Here is an 18,772-nt window from a genome sequence, read left to right as displayed (position 1 = left end):
CATATTTTTCATTTTCATACTTTTCAGTTGGCCAACATCTCTAAAAATCCCTTTTTTGTATTAGCCTTAAGTAATATTCTAATTTTGTTTCACACGGAATTTTGGATTTTCATTTGTTGCCACTTCAAATCATCAAAATTAAATGAAATAAACATTTGAATGCATCAGTCTGTGTGCAATGAATAAATATAATGTACAAGTTACACCTTTTGAATGTAATTACTGAAATAAATCAAGTTTTTCAAAATAATCTAATTTACTGGCTTTTACCTGTATATATATATATAAGAAATACTTGACTTTCAGTTAATTCTAGCTATATATATATATATATATATATATATATATATATATATATATATATATATATATATATATATATATATATATATATATATAAAAATAAGAGAAATACTTGAATTTCAGTGTTCATTTATTTAGACATATACACACACATAACACTCATCTACTCATTGTTGAGTTAAGGGTTGAATTGTCCATCCTTGTTCTATTCTCTGTCACTATTTTTCTAACCATGCTGAACACCCTCTCTGATGATGCATTCCGCTTCGTCTCCTTGTTGTGTGCGCAGTTGTGCACTGCACTCTCTAAAAGCCGTAGATGTTATTGTCACATATGCATGCACAGTAGATGGCAGTATTGTCCTGTTTAAGAGTGTCACAACATTGCTGTTTACGGCAGACGAACTGCTTTACGGTAGACGAAAACGTGACTGCTGTTGTTGTGTGTTGTTGCCGCGCTGGGAGGACGTTAATGAAACTGCCTAACAATAAACCCACATAAGGAACCAAGAACTCGCCCTCGATCATTCTACAGTTATAACGTGATTGGGCAGGCATGCTGTTTATATTGTGGAAAAGCGGACTTGAAAACAGGCTGTCGACACGTCACTCAGGTCCGCCTGAATTTCGGGAGATTTTCGGGAGAAAATTAGCCCCGGGAGGTTTTCGGGAGAGGCGCTGAATTTCGGGAGTCTCCCGGAAAATCCGGGAGGGTTGGCAAGTATGCTTGGATTTCAGTTTTTGCAGTGGAGAAAAACTGCATTACCTGTGGAGAAGACCACGTTCTTGGAGATGAGTTTATAGTCCACAATGGAAAACTGTGGCAACTCTATCCTGTCGACCCCGGATACTGCTCCTTCTCCTCCTCGCCAGTAAAACTCAATATCATCTGTTGTGTAACCATCTGTGGAGCACAAAGCAAATGTTTGCACACTTAGAGAAACATTCACTTTGCCCATTTTGTAAAGTACAGTTTATGTCATGACACACATACAGAATAATTCATGGTGTAGTCCAGGGGTTGGCAACCCAAAATGTTGAAAGAGCCTTATTGGACCAAAAATACAAAAACAAATCTGTCTGGAGCCGCAAAAAATTAAAAGCCATATTACATACAGATAGTGTGTCATGAGATATAAATTGAATTAATATGACTTAAAGGAAACTAAATGACCTCAAATATAGCTACAAATGAGGCATAATGATGCAATATGTACATGTAGCTAGCCTAAATAGCATGTTAGCATCGATTAGCTCGCAGTCATGCAGTGACCACATATGTCTGATTAGCACTCCACACAAGTCAATAACATCAACAAAACTCACCTTTGTGGATTCATGCACAACGTTAAAAGTTTGGTGGACAACATGAGACAGAAAAAGAAGTGGCATAAAACACGTCCTAGAAAGTCGGAGAAAGATATACATGTAAACAAACTAAGGTGAGTTCAAGGACTGCCAAAATTAGTAGGACAAAACGGCGCTCGCCAAATACTCGAATCAGTGAAGCATGTTTAATATAAACAGTACTATTAGTGGAGCAGCAGCACGCACAATCATGTGTGCTTACGGACTGTATCCCTTGCAGACTGTATTGATATATATTGATATATAATGTAGGAACCACAATATTAATAACAGAAAGAAACAACCCCTTTGTGTGAATGAGTGTGAATGGGGGAGGGAGGTTTCTTGGGTTGGTGCACTAATTGTAAGTGTATCTTGTGTTTTTTATGTTGATTTAATAACAACAAAACAAACGATATCGATAATAAAAAAAAACCGATAATGGTAATTTCCGATATTACATTTACATTTAAAGCATTTATCGGACATCTCTACTCAGGACCTTTGTATTGTGAGGCACATGCACTAACCCCTGTACCACCGTGCTGCCATTTATTTAGATGCAAATTAATAGCCTGCATTGGAAGCGTTGACTTTAAATGTCAACACTTAAACTTTTTATCATTATTTCATGCTTTTTTTCTTTTTTTTTTTTGCTCTTTTGTGCATCGTTTGTAATTGTGTCTTTAAATGTGCCGTGGGTCTATTAAAAATGTAGCTGTTGGCAACAAACGGCCACACTTTGGACACCCCAGTAACGGGGAAATAGGTCAGTAAATAAAGTCATATGTTTAATAGTTTCCCGGAATGGATTGGGTTCAACTAGGGATGTCCGATAATGGCTTTTTGCCGATATCCGATATTCCGATATTGACCAAACCCTTAATTACCGATACCAATATCAACCGATACCGATATATACAGTCGTGGAATTAACACATTATTATGCCTAATTTGGACAACCAGGTATGGTGAAGATAAGGTCCTTTTTAAAAAAATAAAATGAAATAAAATAAGATAGATAAATTAAAAACATTTTCTTGAATAAAAAAAGAAAGTAAAACAATACAAAAACAGAAACTAGTAATTAATGAAAATTAGTAAAATGAAGTGTTAAAGGTTAGTACTATTAGTGGAGCAGCAGCACGCACAATCATGTGTGCTTACGGACTGTATCCCTTGCAGACTGTATTGATATATATTGATATATAATGTAGGAACCACAATATTAATAACAGAAAGAAACAACCCTTTTGTGTGAATGAGTGTGAATGGGGGAGGGAGGTTTTTTGGGTTGGTGCACTAATTGTAAGTGTATCTTGTGTTTTTTATGTTGATTTAATAACAACAAAACAAACGATATCGATAATAAAAAAAAAAACGATAATGGTAATTTCCGATATTACATTTTTTAAAGCATTTATCGGACATCTCTACTCAGGACCTTTGTATTGTGAGGCACATGCACTAACCCCTGTACCACCGTGCTGCCATTTATTTAGATGCAAATTAATAGCCTGCATTGGAAGCGTTGACTTTAAATGTCAACACTTAAACTTTTTATCATTATTTCATGCTTTTTTTCTTTTTTTTTTTGCTCTTTTGTGCATCGTTTATAATTGTGTCTTTAAATGTGCCGTGGGTCTATTAAAAATGTAGCTGTTGGCAACAAACGGCCACACTTTGGACACCCCAGTAACGGGAAAATAGGTCAGTATATAAAGTCATACGTTTACTAGTTTCCCGGAATGGATTGGGTTCAACTAGGGATGTCCGATAATGGCTTTTTGCCGATATCCGATATTCCGATATTGACCAAACCCTTAATTACCGATACCAATATCAACCGATACCGATATATACAGTCGTGGAATTAACACATTATTATGCCTAATTTGGACAACCAGGTATGGTGAAGATAAGGTCCTTTTTAAAAAATAAATAAATAAATAAAATATGATAAATAAATTAAAAACATTTTCTTGAATAAAAAAAGAAAGTAAAACAATATAAAAACAGAAACTAGTAATTAATGAAAAATAGTCAAATGAACCAGCAGCACGCACAATCATGTGCACTTACGGACTGTATCCCTTGCAGACTGTATTGATATATATTGATATATAATGTAGGAACCACAATATTAATAACAGAAAGAAACAACCCTTTTGTGTGAATGAGTGTGAATGGGGGAGGGAGGTTTTTTGGGTTGGTGCACTAATTGTAAGTGCATCTTGTGTTTTTTATGTTGATTTAATAACAACAAAACAAACGATATCGATAATAAAAAAATTTATAATGATAATTTCCGATATTACATTTTTTAAATCATTTATCGGCCGATATTATCAGACATCTCTATTCAGGACCTTTGTATTGTGAGGCACATGCACTAACCCCTGTACCACCGTGCTGCCATTTATTTAGATGCAAAACAATAGCCTGCATTGGAAGCGTTGACTTTAAATGTCAACACTTAAACTTTTTATCATTATTTCACGCTTTTTTTTCCTTTTTTCCGCTCTTTTGTGCATCATTTGTAATTGTGTCTTTAAAGGGGAACATTATCACAATTTCAGAATGGTTAAAACCATTAAAAATCAGTTCCCAGTGGCTTATTATATTTTTAAATTTTTTTTTTAAAATTTTACCCATCACGCAATATCCCTAAAAAAAGCTTCAAAGTGCCTGATTTTAACCATCGTTATAAACACCCGTCCATTTTCCTGTGACGTCACATAGTGATGCCAACACAAACAAACATGGCGGAAAGAACAGCAAGCTATAGCGACATTAGCTCGGATTCAGTCTCGGATTTCAGCGGCTTAAGCGATTCAACAGATTACGCATGTATTGAAACGGATGGTTGTAGTGTGGAGGCAGGTAGCGAAAACGAAATTGAAGAAGAAACTGAAGCTATTGAGCCATATCGGTTTGAACCGTATGCAAGCGAAACCGACGAAAACGACACGACAGCCAGCGACACGGGAGAAAGCGAGGACGAATTCGGCGATCGCCTTCTAACCAACGATTGGTATGTGTTTGTTTGGCATTAAAGGAAACTAACAACTATGAACTAGGTTTACAGCATATGAAATACATTTGGCAACAACATGCACTTTGAGAGTGCAGACAGCCCAGTTTTCATCGATTAATATATTCTGTAGACATACCCTCTTGTCAGCAGGCCAGGGAAGCTAGGGTCGATATTCTTCTCTTGATCATCTTCGGGACGGTGTGAGCCAAGACATCCAGGGGGTTTAGCTCGCTCGTCTGCGGGAACAAACTGCCGCCATTGCTTGCCGTGCTACCGAGGTCCTTTGTCCCTGAATTGCTCACACACTCCGGCAGATTCAATGGGGGTCTGGCGGCAGATTTCTTTTGACTTTATCGTTGGAAATGCATCTGCTTTGAGTGTCGCAGGATATCCACACATTCTTGCCATCTCTGTCGTAGCATAGCTTTCGTCGGTAAAGTGTGCGGAACAAACGTCCAATTTCTTGCCACTTTGGCATCTTTGGGCCACTGGTGCAACTTGAATCCGTCCCTGTTGGTGTTGTTACACCCTCCGACAACACACCGACGAGGCATGATGTCTCCAAGGTACGGAAAACAGTCGAAAAAACGGAAAATAACAGAGCTGATTTGACTCGGTGTTTGAGAAAATGGCGGATTGCTTCCCGATGTGACGTCACGTCCGAGAGCGAATATTAGAAAGGCGTTTAATTCGCCAAAATTCACCCATTTAGAGTTCGGAAATCGGTTAAAAAAATATATGGTCTTTTTTCTGCAACATCAAGGTATATATTGACGCTTACATAGGTCTGGTGATAATGTTCCCCTTTAATGTTGCACTTTTTATATGTAGAAGAAAAGTTTTGTCATTTTATTTAATCTGAGCAACAACTTGAGGCAGTTTAATGTTGATTAACGTGTGTCATGACTTGGTCTTGGGTGTTAGCTTTTCCGGGATGCAACGGAAAGTTGGCTCGGGCGAGACGGGAATGTGAGTACATTTTTATTTAACACTATAACTACAAAACAAGTAAACAAAAGGCGCGCACAATGGCGGAGAACAAACTATGAAACCAAAAAGACTATAAACATGGAACAAAAACTTACTTGGCTTGGACAAAAATAGTAGCATGAAGGACGGACATGGAAAGAAGTGTCAGGGATGGACAGAGCATAAATGTGAGGTCGTCAGAACGACAAACTGAAAAGAATGAACTTAAATACTATGGACATGATTAGTGAAAGCAGGTGCGTGACTCAAAACGTGAAACAGGTGCGTGACGTGACAGGTGAAAACTAATGGGTTGCTATGGTGATAAACAAGAGTGCACAAAGAGTCCAAACGTGGAACAGGTGAAACTAATGGGTAATCATGGAAACAAGACGAGGGAGTGAAAAGCCAGAAACTAAACAAAACATGACTAAGACAAAACATGATTACACAGACATGACAACGTGGGCAGAATTATTATAGTGTTTCCAATGTTAAAAGGAAAAAGCCATTTTTATTAGAAAGGCGTTTAATTCACCAAAATTCACCCATTTAGAGTTCGGAAATCGGTTAAAAAAATAGATGGTCTTTTTTCTGCAACATCAAGGTATACAGGTAAAAGCCAGTAAATTAGAATATTTTGAAAAACTTGATTTATTTCAGTAATTGCATTCAAAAGGTGTAACTTGTACATTATATTTATTCATTGCACACAGACTGATGCATTCAAATGTTTATTTCATTTAATTTTGATGATTTGAAGTGGCAACAAATGAAAATCCAAAATTCCGTGTGTCACAAAATTAGAATATTACTTAAGGCTAATACAAAAAAGGGATTTTTAGAAATGTTGGCCAACTGAAAAGTATGAAAATGAAAAATATGAGCATGTACAATACTCAATACTTGGTTGGAGCTCCTTTTGCCTCAATTACTGCGTTAATGCGGCGTGGCATGGAGTCGATGAGTTTCTGGCACTGCTCAGGTGTTATGAGAGCCCAGGTTGCTCTGATAGTGGCCTTCAACTCTTCTGCGTTTTTGGGTCTGGCATTCTGCATCTTCCTTTTCACAATACCCCACAGATTTTCTATGGGGCTAAGGTCAGGGGAGTTGGCGGGCCAATTTAGAACAGAAATACCATGGTCCGTAAACCAGGCACGGGTAGATTTTGCGCTGTGTGCAGGCGCCAAGTCCTGTTGGAACTTGAAATCTCCATCTCCATAGAGCAGGTCAGCAGCAGGAAGCATGAAGTGCTCTAAAACTTGCTGGTAGACGGCTGCATTGACCCTGGATCTCAGGAAACAGAGTGGACCGACACCAGCAGATGACATGGCACCCCAAACCATCACCCAACCATGCAAATTTTGCATTTCCTTTGGAAATCGAGGTCCCAGAGTCTGGAGGAAGACAGGAGAGGCACAGGATCAACGTTGCCTGAAGTCTAGTGTAAAGTTTCCACCATCAGTGATAGTTTGGGGTGCCATGTCATCTGCTGGTGTCGGTCCACTCTGTTTCCTGAGATCCAGGGTCAACGCAGCCGTCTACCAGCAAGTTTTAGAGCACTTCATGCTTCCTGCTGCTGACCTGCTCTATGGAGATGGAGATTTCAAGTTCCAACAGGACTTGGCGCCTGCACACAGCGCAAAATCTACCCGTGCCTGGTTTACGGACCATGGTATTTCTGTTCTAAATTGGCCCGCCAACTCCCCTGACCTTAGCCCCATAGAAAATCTGTGGGGTATTGTGAAAAGGAAGATGCAGAATGACAGACCCAAAAACGCAGAAGAGTTGAAGGCCACTATCAGAGCAACCTGGGCTCTCATAACACCTGAGCAGTGCCAGAAACTCATCGACTCCATGCCACGCCGCATTAACGCAGTAATTGAGGCAAAAGGAGCTCCAACCAAGTATTGAGTATTGTACATGCTCATATTTTTCATTTTCATACTTTTCAGTTGGCCAACATTTCTAAAAATCCCTTTTTTTGTATTAGCCTTAAGTAATATTCTAATTTTGTGACACACGGAATTTTGGATTTTCATTTGTTGCCACTTCAAATCATCAAAATTAAATGAAATAAACATTTGAATGCATCAGTCTGTGTGCAATGAATAAATATAATGTACAAGTTACACCTTTTGAATGCAATTACTGAAATAAATCAAGTTTTTCAAAATATTCTAATTTACTGGCTTTTACCTGTAATGTTCCCCTTTAAATGTGCCGTGGGCCAATTAAAAATGTAGCTGTTGGCAGCAAACGGCCACAATTTGGACACCCCAGTCACGGGAAAATAGGTCAGTAAATAAAGTCATACGTTTACTAGTTTCCCGGAATGGATTGGGTTCAACCTTGGAGGGTCCACAATAAACGTGTTGTTCAGTTGCAGCCTGTGAGAGCGGTGGGCCTGAGACCCAGTTGCTGCAGCGATTGTGGGGCTTTCTGGGCTTTTAAGGCTCGCGTCTGTTAAAAATGCATCAGGTTGATCAAGACAAGTGAGAGTTCTCTGCGCTCATTAGTCTGAATAAAATAGCATGTTCTGGCATGAAGCGATCCCAACGTTAAAACCGCTGCCAGTTAATCCATATGAGAGCAGATACTGTCTGGTGATCAAAACTGAGACTACGTGGTTCAGTGTGTGTGTGTGTGAGTGTGTGTGTGTGAAAGAAGAGAAGGAGGGAAAAAGAGGTTATGAGTGATGGAGAGAAAGAGATAAAAAGGCTGCAGGATGAGACTGAGCAAAGAAAAGAGATGAGAAAGTGATGAAGAGAGAGATGGCGAGCATAATGGGAAAGGAGAGGGAGGCGGTTCTGACCCAACGTTTTTTTTTTGTTGTTGTTTTTTTTTTTTTAAACTCTGCTTACCGCTGGCACTTAATGCCTGCAACACTGTGATGAAACCCAGAAAGACTGAGCCCTACACCACATCCCAGCCCCGTAATCCTCCTCCCCGGGGACCCAGATAAAGCCCGATGAGGACCTCATCTTTCTTTCTCATCCTCCTCCCTTCCGTCCCTCCACTCCAGCGTGCTGTCAAATGACCAAATTGTACTCAAGTAAGAGTACTGTTACTTTAGAGATTTATTACTCAAGTAAAAGTAAGGAGTAGTCACCCAAATATTTACTTGAGTAAAAGTAAAAAGTATGTTGTGAAAAAACTACTCAAGTACTGAGTAACTGATGAGTAACATACACACTCATATCATACATATATATATATATATATATATATATATATATATATATATATATATATATATATATATATATATATATATATATATATATATATATATGTATGTATGGGAAAAAAAATCACAAGACTATTTCATCTCTACAGGCCTGTTTCATGAGGGGGTTCCCTCAATCATCAGGAGATTTTAATGGGAGCATTCACATACCATGGTTTATATAGGGCACAGAGTGGGTGGGTACAGGCTGGCGTAGGGGCGTGGTGATTGGCTCATGTGTTACCTAGGAGGTGTTTCCGTCTGTGGCGGCATGCTGTTACAATTTCGCTGCGCTTGTTGAGGGATGACAGGTCTGGACGGTAAATAATAAACAGTTTCTCTTTCAAGCATAGGTTGCATCTTTTATTACCACTATTGTAAGGTGTGCTGGATGCAAGAAAGAGAAACTGTTTATTATTTACCGTCCAGACCTGTCATCCCTCAACAAGCGCAGCGAAATTGTCACAGCATGCCGCCATAGACGGAAACACCTCCTAGTTCTTGCATCCAGCACACCTTACAATAGTGGTAATAAAAGATGCAACCTATGCTTGAAAGAGAAACTGTTTATTATTTACCGTCCAGACCTGTCATCCCTCAACAAGCGCAGCGAAATTGTCACAGCATGCCGCCATAGATGGAAACACCTCCTAGGTAACACATGAGCCAATCACCACGCCCCTAGGCCAGCCTGTACCCACCCACTCTGTGCCCTATATAAACCATGGTATGCAAATACTCCCATTAAAATCTCCTGATGATTGAGGGTACCCCCCCTCATGAAACAGGCCTGTAGAGATGAAATAGTCTTGTGATTTTTTTCCCACACATACATATATTGCGCTCTACTACGGTATCGAGCACTATTTTTTGGATAACCTTATTAAGACATATATATATATATATATATATATATATATATATATATATATATATATATATATATACACACACTCATATCATATATATATATATATATATATATATTTATATATATATATATACATATATATGTATGTGTGGGGAAAAAAATCACAAGACTACTTCATCTCTACAGGCCTGTTTCATGAGGGGGTTCCCTCAATCATCAGGAGATTTTAATGGGAGCATTCACATACCATGGTTTATATAGGGCACAGAGTGGGTGGGTACAGGCTGGCGTAGGGGCGTGGTGATTGGCTCATGTGTTACCTAGGAGGTGTTTCCGTCTGTGGCGGCATGCTGTTACATTTTCGCTGCGCTTGTTGAGGGATGACAGGTCTGGACGGTAGATAATAAACAGTTTCTCTTTCAAGCAGAGGTTGCATCTTTTATTACCACTATTGTAAGGTGTGCTGGATGCAAGAATTTGCCATGTTATTGAATATTCAACATTATTGTCTTTGAGGTCCCAAATGTGTTTGCTGAGTTCTGTGGTATTTCGCAGGTTTTTGTTCCTGAAAGAAGCCTTGTGATTGTTCCATCTGGTTTTAAACTCTCCCTCGGTTAATCCTACATATGTGTCGGATGTGTTAATGTCCTTGCGTGTTACCTTAGATTGGTAGACAACTGATGTTTGTAAGCACCCCCCGTTGAGAGGGCAATCAGGTTTCTTTCGGCAGTTGCAGCCTTTGTTGGTTTTGGAGTCGCTCTGTCCGGGGGCCGACAGCTCATTTGCAATTGTTTTGTTGTGGTTTGAGATCATTTGTCGTATATTGTTCATACAGCTGTAGCTCAATTTAATGTTGTTCTTGTTGAATACTTTTCTTAGGGTGTTGTCTTTGGGAAAGTGTTTGTCAATCAGATCAGATATATATATATATATATATATATATATATATATATATATATATATATATATATATATATATATATATATATATATATATACATACTCATATCATATATATATATATACATATATATATATATATATATATATATATATACACACACTCGTATCATATATATATATATATACTGTGTATATATATATACATATATATACAGTATATAATTTATATATACTATGTATTTATTTTGCAGTTTTTGTTTACATGTTAAAGGTGTTTTAATGAATATACATGCATGTTTAACATATAGATTCCTTTCTTTCATGAAGACTAGAATATAAGTTGGTGTATTACCTGATTCTGATGACTTGCGTTGATTGTAACGTCCACGTTTTCAAATGGAGGAGAAGAAAAGTTCCTCCTTTCTGTCTAATACCACATGAAAGTGGTGGGTTTTTGGCATCTTATTTGTCCAGCTTCCGTATTCGTTTTTATACACTTTACAAGAAATACATTGGCGTCAAACTCCGTAGCTTGCTAGCTTGTTTGCGCTGGCTTTCGGAGACTCTTGTTTTGAAAGCGCAGGCGCGATGGAGCGGCACTTTTATTGTGAAGACAGGAACGTCCTCATGTGCGGTCAGTCTTTAGGCTTTTGACGGGATGTACGGTTGAAATAAAAAAAGTATCTTTTTTCCTTCACACTTTTGATTGATTGATTGGAACTTTTATTAGTAGATTGCACAGTACAGTACATATTCCGTACAATTGACCACTAAATGGTAACACCCCAATAAGTTTTTCAACTTGTTTAGGTCAGGTCATGTGACCGCCTGGCTCTGTTTGATTGGTCCAACGTCACCAGTGACTGCATCTGATTGGTGGAACGGAGTGAAACGTCACCAGTGACTGTATTTGTTGAAACGCAGGCACTTTGAAGGTCTGTCTGACAGACCAAAACAAACAAAGCGTGCATTAACAGATCGATAAAAATTAGTAGCGAGTAGCGAGCTGAATGTAGATAAAAGTAGCGGAGTAAAAGTAGCGTTCCTTCTCTATAAATATACTCAAGTAAAAGTAAAAGTATGTTGCATTAAAACTACTCTTAGAAGTACAATTTATCCCAAAAGTTACTCAAGTAGATGCAGAGGTGGGTAGTAACGCGCTACATTTACTCCGTTACATCTACTTGAGTAACTTTTGGGATAAATTGTACTTCTAAGAGTAGTTTTAATGCAACATACTTTTACTTTTACTTGAGTATATTTATAGAGAAGAAACGCTACTTTTACTCCGCTACTTTTATCTACATTCAGCTCGCTACTCGCTACTAATTTTAATCGATCTGTTAATGCACGCTTTGTTTGTTTTGGTCTGTCAGACAGACCTTCATAGTGCCTGCGTTTCAACAAATACAGTCACTGGTGACGGTCACTCCGTTCCACCAATCAGATGCAGTCACTGGTGACGTTGGACCAATCAAACAGAGCCAGGCGGTCACATGACCTGACTTAAACAAGTTGAAAAACTTATTGGGGTGTTACCATTTAGTGGTCAATTGTACGGAATATGTACTGTACTGTGCAATCTAATAATAAAAGTTCCAATCAATCAATCAAAAGTGTGAAGGAAAAAAGACACTTTTTTATTTCAAACGTACATCCAGTCACAAGCCTAAAGACTGACTGCACAGTTCCTGTCTTCACAATAAAAGTGCCGCTCCATCGCGCCTGCGCTTTCAAAATAAGAGTCTCCGAAAGCCAGCGCAAACAAGCTAGCAAGCTACGGAATTTGCCGCCAATGCCCGGTTCCGGTTCACCGTGCGTGACTGCTCGCTGACTGCTCGCTGTTTCGAAAAAGCTAAGTATCGTTCTATTTGTGTGCTTTTAAATTGTTCTGCAGCTTTCTTTATTACTTTCTCAACATATTTAGTAGTACTATTTAACTTGCAAATCACCCGATCTCTGTCTCTCCACCCCTCCCGCAGCTAGCTAGCAGCTAGCTGCTAAGCTAACGAAGCTAGCGCGGAGAAAGGCGTCGCCGGGCGCCGGTCAGAAGGAGTCTACTCCTGCACACCGTGACCAGGACTTCTCGGAAGACAGCAGGAACTTCACTCGGTGACAGAAAACACCGTGAGTATGGCTTCCTGCGCGTCTTGCACCTTACTCACGGAGAGGCTGGCTCTGCTAGAGGGCCGTGTCCGCCAGTTAGAGCAGAGTAATCTCGTAACTTTAGATGTTGCGGACACATCTGCTAGCGTTAGCTGTAGCGAGCTAACTAGCCCAGCCTGTAGCAGTCCTAAGCGGCCTACAAGCTACGGTGTACCGGTTGAGACGCATAATAGATTTAGCTCTTTAGCTAGTCCTACACCCCAGTCTACCGGGCACCACACCTTAGTCATAGGGGACTCCATCACCCGAAACATAAAGCTTAGCAAACCAGCCACAATTAAGTGCATCCCGGGGGCCCGAGCACCTGACATAGAGGCTAATCTTAGGGAGCTAACTCGCAACAGGCCTAGTAAACACGTACGACAGGCTAATCGCACCACTAGTTATGCGAATATAGTTGTACACGTTGGCTCCAATGACACTAGAATGAGACAGTCAGAGATTACAAAGAGAAACATAGCCAGGACTTGTGATCTCGCTAGAAAGATGTCCAGGCATCGAGTAATTGTCTCTGGCCCCCTGCCTGCGAGAGGCAATGATGAGAGATATAGCAGATTAGTCTCGCTTAACAAGTGGCTGGCTAGCTTCTGTAGACAACAGGGACTAACGTTTATTGATAATTGGCCCTCTTTCTGGGGCAAACCAGGCTTGCTGATGAGGGACGGCCTTCACCCTAACCAGGAAGGCGCCATCATCCTGTCTAAGAATATAGACTACTGTTTAAGTCACATTTGACTAACTACACTAGAGCAAGCCCGGTCACAGGCAATTACAGAGCCTGCTAGTCCGGGTGAGGAGTCAGTTAAGCTAGAACTAGCCAGCGCCAGGCTGGATAATTCCTGTACGCATAGCAATTTTCTTAGAATAACACACAACTCACATAATGTGTTTTCTGTTGTGAATGTGTCCGGGGTAGATATGCATTCTACTGAGGTGGCAAATCATGATGCGTTCAGTCGATCGCAGCATCAAGCAAACAATCTGAAAATTCCCGTCGTATCAATTCCTAGATATGGTCGAAACTATTTAAAGTGCACTACGTATAATAAACGCAACATTATTAATATTTCTACTACGGATAATTTAAACAAAAACTCGTCAAAACAGCCCAATACTTATAATATGGGCTTTTTAAACATAAGATCATTGTCTCCCAAAACGTTATTAGTTAATGAGGTCATTAGAGACAACAATCTTAACGTCATTGGTCTTAGCGAAACCTGGCTCAAACCAGACGAATTTTTTGCGCTAAATGAGGCATCTCCTCCTAACTATACGAATGCGCATATTGCCCGTCCCCTTAAAAGGGGTGGGGGGGTCGCACTAATATACAATGAAAACTTTAACCTTACCCCTAACCTAAATAATAAATACAAATCGTTTGAGGTGCTTACTATGAGGTCTGTCGCACCGCTGCCTCTCGATATGGCTGTTATCTACCGCCCCCCAGGGCCCTACTCGGACTTTATTAATGAATTCTCAGAGTTCGTTGCTGATCTAGTGACGCACGCAGACAATATAATCATAATGGGGGACTTTAATATCCATATGAATACCCCATCGGACCCTCAGTGCGTGGCGCTCCAGACTATAATTGATAGCTGTGGTCTTACACAAATAATAAATGAACCTATGCATCGCAACGGCAATACGATAGATCTAGTGCTGGTCAGGGGTGTCACCACCTCCAAAGTTATGGTACTCCCGTATACTAAAGTAATGTCCGATCATTACCTTATAAAATTCGAAGTTCTGACTCATTGTCAACAAACTAATAATAATAATAACTGCTATAGCAGCCGCAACATTAATGCCGCCACAACGATGACTCTTGCTGACCTACTGCCTTCGGTAATGGCACCATTCCCAAATTATGTCGGCTCTATTGATAACCTCACTAACAACTTTGACAATGCCCTGCGCAAAACCATTGATAGTATAGCACCGCTAAAACAAAAAAGGGCCCCTAAAAGGCGCACCCCATGGTTTACAGAGGAAACCAGAGCTCATAAATTATCATGTAGAAAGTTGGAACGCAAATGGCGCGCGACCAAGCTTGAGGTTTTCCATCAAGCATGGAGTGATAGTTTAATATCGTATAAACGCATGCTTACCTTAGCTAAAGCTAAATATTACTCAAATCTCATCCGCCTCAACAAAAACGACCCTAAATTTTTGTTTAGTACAGTAGCATCGCTAACCCAACAAGGGACTCCTCCCAATAGCTCCACCCACTCGGCAGATGACTTTATGAATTTCTTTAATAAGAAAATTGAACTCATTAGAAAGGAGATTAAAGACAACGCATCCCAGCTACAACTGGGTTCTATGAACACAGATACAACTGTATCTACGACGGATACTGCAATACAAAATAGTCTCTCTCTTTTTGATGAAATAACATTAGAGGAACTATTACAGCGTGTAAGTGGGATAAAACAAACAACATGTTTACTTGACCCACTTCCTGGGAAACTTATCAAGGAGCTTTTTGTATTATTAGGTCCATCAGTGCTAAATATTATAAACTTATCACTTTCCTCTGGCACTGTTCCCCTAGCATTCAAGAAAGCGGTTATTCATCCTCTGCTCAAAAGACCTAACCTTGATCCTGACCTCATGGTAAACTACCGACCGGTGTCCCACCTTCCCTTTATTTCGAAAATCCTCGAAAAAATTGTCGCACAGCAGCTAAATGAACACTTAGTGTCTAACAATCTCTGTGAACCTTTTCAATCCGGTTTCAGGGCAAATCACTCTACGGAGACAGCCCTCGCAAAAATGACTAATGATCTACTGCTAACGATGGATTCGGATGCGTCATCTATGTTGCTGCTTCTTGATCTTAGCGCTGCTTTCGATACCGTCGATCATAATATTTTATTAGAGCGTATCAAAACACGTATTGGTATGTCAGACTTAGCTTTGTCGTGGTTTAACTCTTATCTTACTGACAGGATGCAATGCGTCTCCCATAATAATGTGACCTCGGACTATGTTAAGGTAACGTGCGGAGTTCCTCAGGGTTCGGTTCTTGGCCCTGCACTCTTTAGTATTTACATGCTGCCGCTAGGCGACATCATACGCAAATACGGTGTTAGCTTTCATTGTTATGCTGATGACACCCAACTCTACATGCCCCTAAAGCTGACCAACACGCCGGATTGTAGTCAGCTGGAGGCGTGTCTTAATGAAATTAAACAATGGATGTCCGCTAACTTCTTGCAACTCAACGCCAAGAAAACGGAAATGCTGATTATCGGTCCTGCTAAACACAGACATTTATTTAATAATACCACCTTAACATTTGACAACCAAACAATTACACAAGGCGAATCAGTAAAGAATCTGGGTATTATCTTCCACCCAACTCTCTCCTTTGAATCACACATTAAGAGTGTTACTAAAACGGCCTTCTTTCATCTCCGTAATATCGCTAAAATTCGTTCTATTTTATCCACTAGCGACGCTGAGATCATTATTCATGCGTTCGTTACGTCTCGTCTCGACTACTGTAACGTATTATTTTCGGGTCTCCCTATGTCTAGCATTAAAAAATTACAGTTGGTACAAAATGCGGCTGCTAGACTTTTGACAAGAACAAGAAAGTTTGATCATATTACGCCTATACTGTATATACATTTATATACATATATACATATATATATACCTATACTGGCTCACCTGCACTGGCTTCCTGTGCACTTAAGATGTGACTTTAAGGTTTTACTACTTACGTATAAAATACTACACGGTCTAGCTCCGTCCTATCTTGTCGATTGCATTGTACCATATGTCCCGGCAAGAAATCTGCGTTCAAAGAACTCCGGCTTATTAGTGATTCCCAGAGCCCAAAAAAAGTCTGCGGGCTATAGAGCGTTTTCTATTCGGGCTCCAGTACTATGGAATGCCCTCCCGGTAACAATTAGAGATGCTACCTCAGTAGAAGCATTTAAGTCCCATCTTAAAACTCATTTGTATACTCTAGCCTTTAAATAGCCCCCCTGTTAGACCAGTTGATCTGCCGTTTCTTTTCTTTTCTCCTCTGCTCCCCTTTTCCTTGAGGGGGGGGGGCACAGGTCCGGTGGCCATGGATGAAGTGCTGGCTGTCCAGAGTCGGGACCCGGGGTGGACCGCTCGCCTGTGCATCGGCTGGGAACATCTCTGCGCTGCTGACCCGTCTCCGCTCGGGATGGTGTCCTGCTGGCCCCACTATGGACTGGACTCTTACTATTATGTTGGATCCACTATGGACTGGACTCTCACAATATTATGTCAGACCCACTCGACATCCATTGCTTTCGGTCTCCCCTAGAGGGGGGGGGTTACCCACATATGCGGTCCTCTCCAAGGTTTCTCATAGTCATTCACATCGACGTCCCACTGGGGTGAGTTTTTCCTTGCCCGTATGTGGGCTTTGTACCGAGGATGTCGTTGTGGCTTGTGCAGCCCTTTGAGACACTTGTGATTTAGGGCTATATAAATAAAGATTGATTGATTGAATGTATTTCTTGTAAAGTGTGTGAAAACGAATATGGAAGCTGGACAAATAAGATACCAAAAACCAACCACTTTCATGTGGTATTAGACAGAAAGGAGGAACTTTTTTTCTCCTGCATTTGAAAACGTGGACGTTATCATCACTACTGTCTGATTCCAATCAATGCAAGTCATCAGAATCAGGTAATACACCAACTTATATTCTTGTCTTCATGAAAGAAAGGAATCTATATGTGTTAAACATGCATGTATATTCATTAAAACACCTTTAACATGTAAACAAAAACGGCAAAATAAATAAATATAAATTATATACTGTATATATATATGTGTGTGTATATATATATATATATATATATATATATATATATATATATATATATATATATATACATATATAAATGTGTGTGTATATATATATATTTGTGTGTGTATATATATATATATGTGTGTATGTGTATGTATATATATATATATATATATATATATATATATATATATATATATATATATATATATGTATATGATATGTGTGTGTATGTTGCTCATCAGTTACTCAGTACTTGAGTAGTTTTTTCACAACATACTTGTTACTTTTACTCAAGTAAATATTTGGGTGACTACTCCTTACTTTTACTTGAGTAATAAATCTCTAAAGTAACAGTACTCTTACTTGAGTACAATTTCTGGCTACTCTACCCACCTCTGAGTAGATGTAACGGAGTAAATGTAGCGCGTTACTACCCACCTCTGCAAATGACAAACTCCGCCAGAAAGGAGCTCTTTGTACCTCACAAACACGGCGGGCGTAACATCCACGCTCGCCCGCAAACACTGGACCTAATCAAGCCAGTGTAGCTGAATTAATTAAGGTGGATGTTATCAGTCAGTGAACCATTAGTGATGTTCCTCGTCTTGATCTGTATCTCCTCGTATCTTATCAGCCTCTCTCAGCATTTTACATCCCCAGCCTTATCACGCCACACGTTCCACCTCGCGCTTTCTTCAAAAAAAACCCACAGAGCTGCATGCGTACGTGGGATTTAAATCTACGTCGGCGAGTGGGAGTGAGAGCCCGTTGTCAGGGACGACGGTACTTACAGCTTTCGATCTCCAGGGTGCAGTTTTGCTCATCGAGAGGGTAGCGGCGCAGGTCCATCATGCAGGCTGCAGTCGTGGTGATCCTGGACGCAGAAGAGAGACCCTTTAAGTTCACGTTCATTCGGTGGTACTTAACGTCATATTTGTTGTTTGTTGACTTACAAAACACAAAACCAGTGAAGTTGGCACGTTGTGTAATTCGCAAATAAAAACAGAATACAATAGTTTGCAAATCCTTTTCAACTTATATTCCATTGAATAGACTACAAAGACAAGATATTTAATGTTTTTTGCAAATAATCATTAACTTAGAATTTAATGGCAGCAAAACGTTGCAAAAAATTTGG

The 18,772-nt window shown here is 39.8% G+C and overlaps 1 protein-coding gene across 2 annotated transcripts in view; it reads right to left on the bottom strand.

The window, feature by feature from the left end:
- The window catches only part of gabrb2a (gamma-aminobutyric acid type A receptor subunit beta2a), a 233,893-nt gene that overhangs the window by 59,082 nt on the left and 156,039 nt on the right, over window positions 1-18,772 (bottom strand). For both annotated transcript variants that reach the window (XM_061930323.2, XM_061930322.2), the window contains exons 5-6: window positions 18,426-18,508; window positions 1,069-1,206 (exon numbers count right to left, since the gene is read on the bottom strand). In XM_061930323.2, the coding sequence (XP_061786307.1) occupies window positions 1,069-1,206; window positions 18,426-18,508 (221 nt within the window). The remainder of the gene's footprint in view (window positions 1-1,068; window positions 1,207-18,425; window positions 18,509-18,772) is intronic.

Source organism: Nerophis lumbriciformis, linkage group LG36 (assembly GCF_033978685.3).
Source record: "Nerophis lumbriciformis linkage group LG36, RoL_Nlum_v2.1, whole genome shotgun sequence".
NCBI lineage: Eukaryota > Metazoa > Chordata > Actinopteri > Syngnathiformes > Syngnathidae > Nerophis > Nerophis lumbriciformis.
The sequence above is the reverse complement of the archived record's forward strand: the minus strand, read 5'-3'. Positions and strand labels throughout refer to the sequence as shown.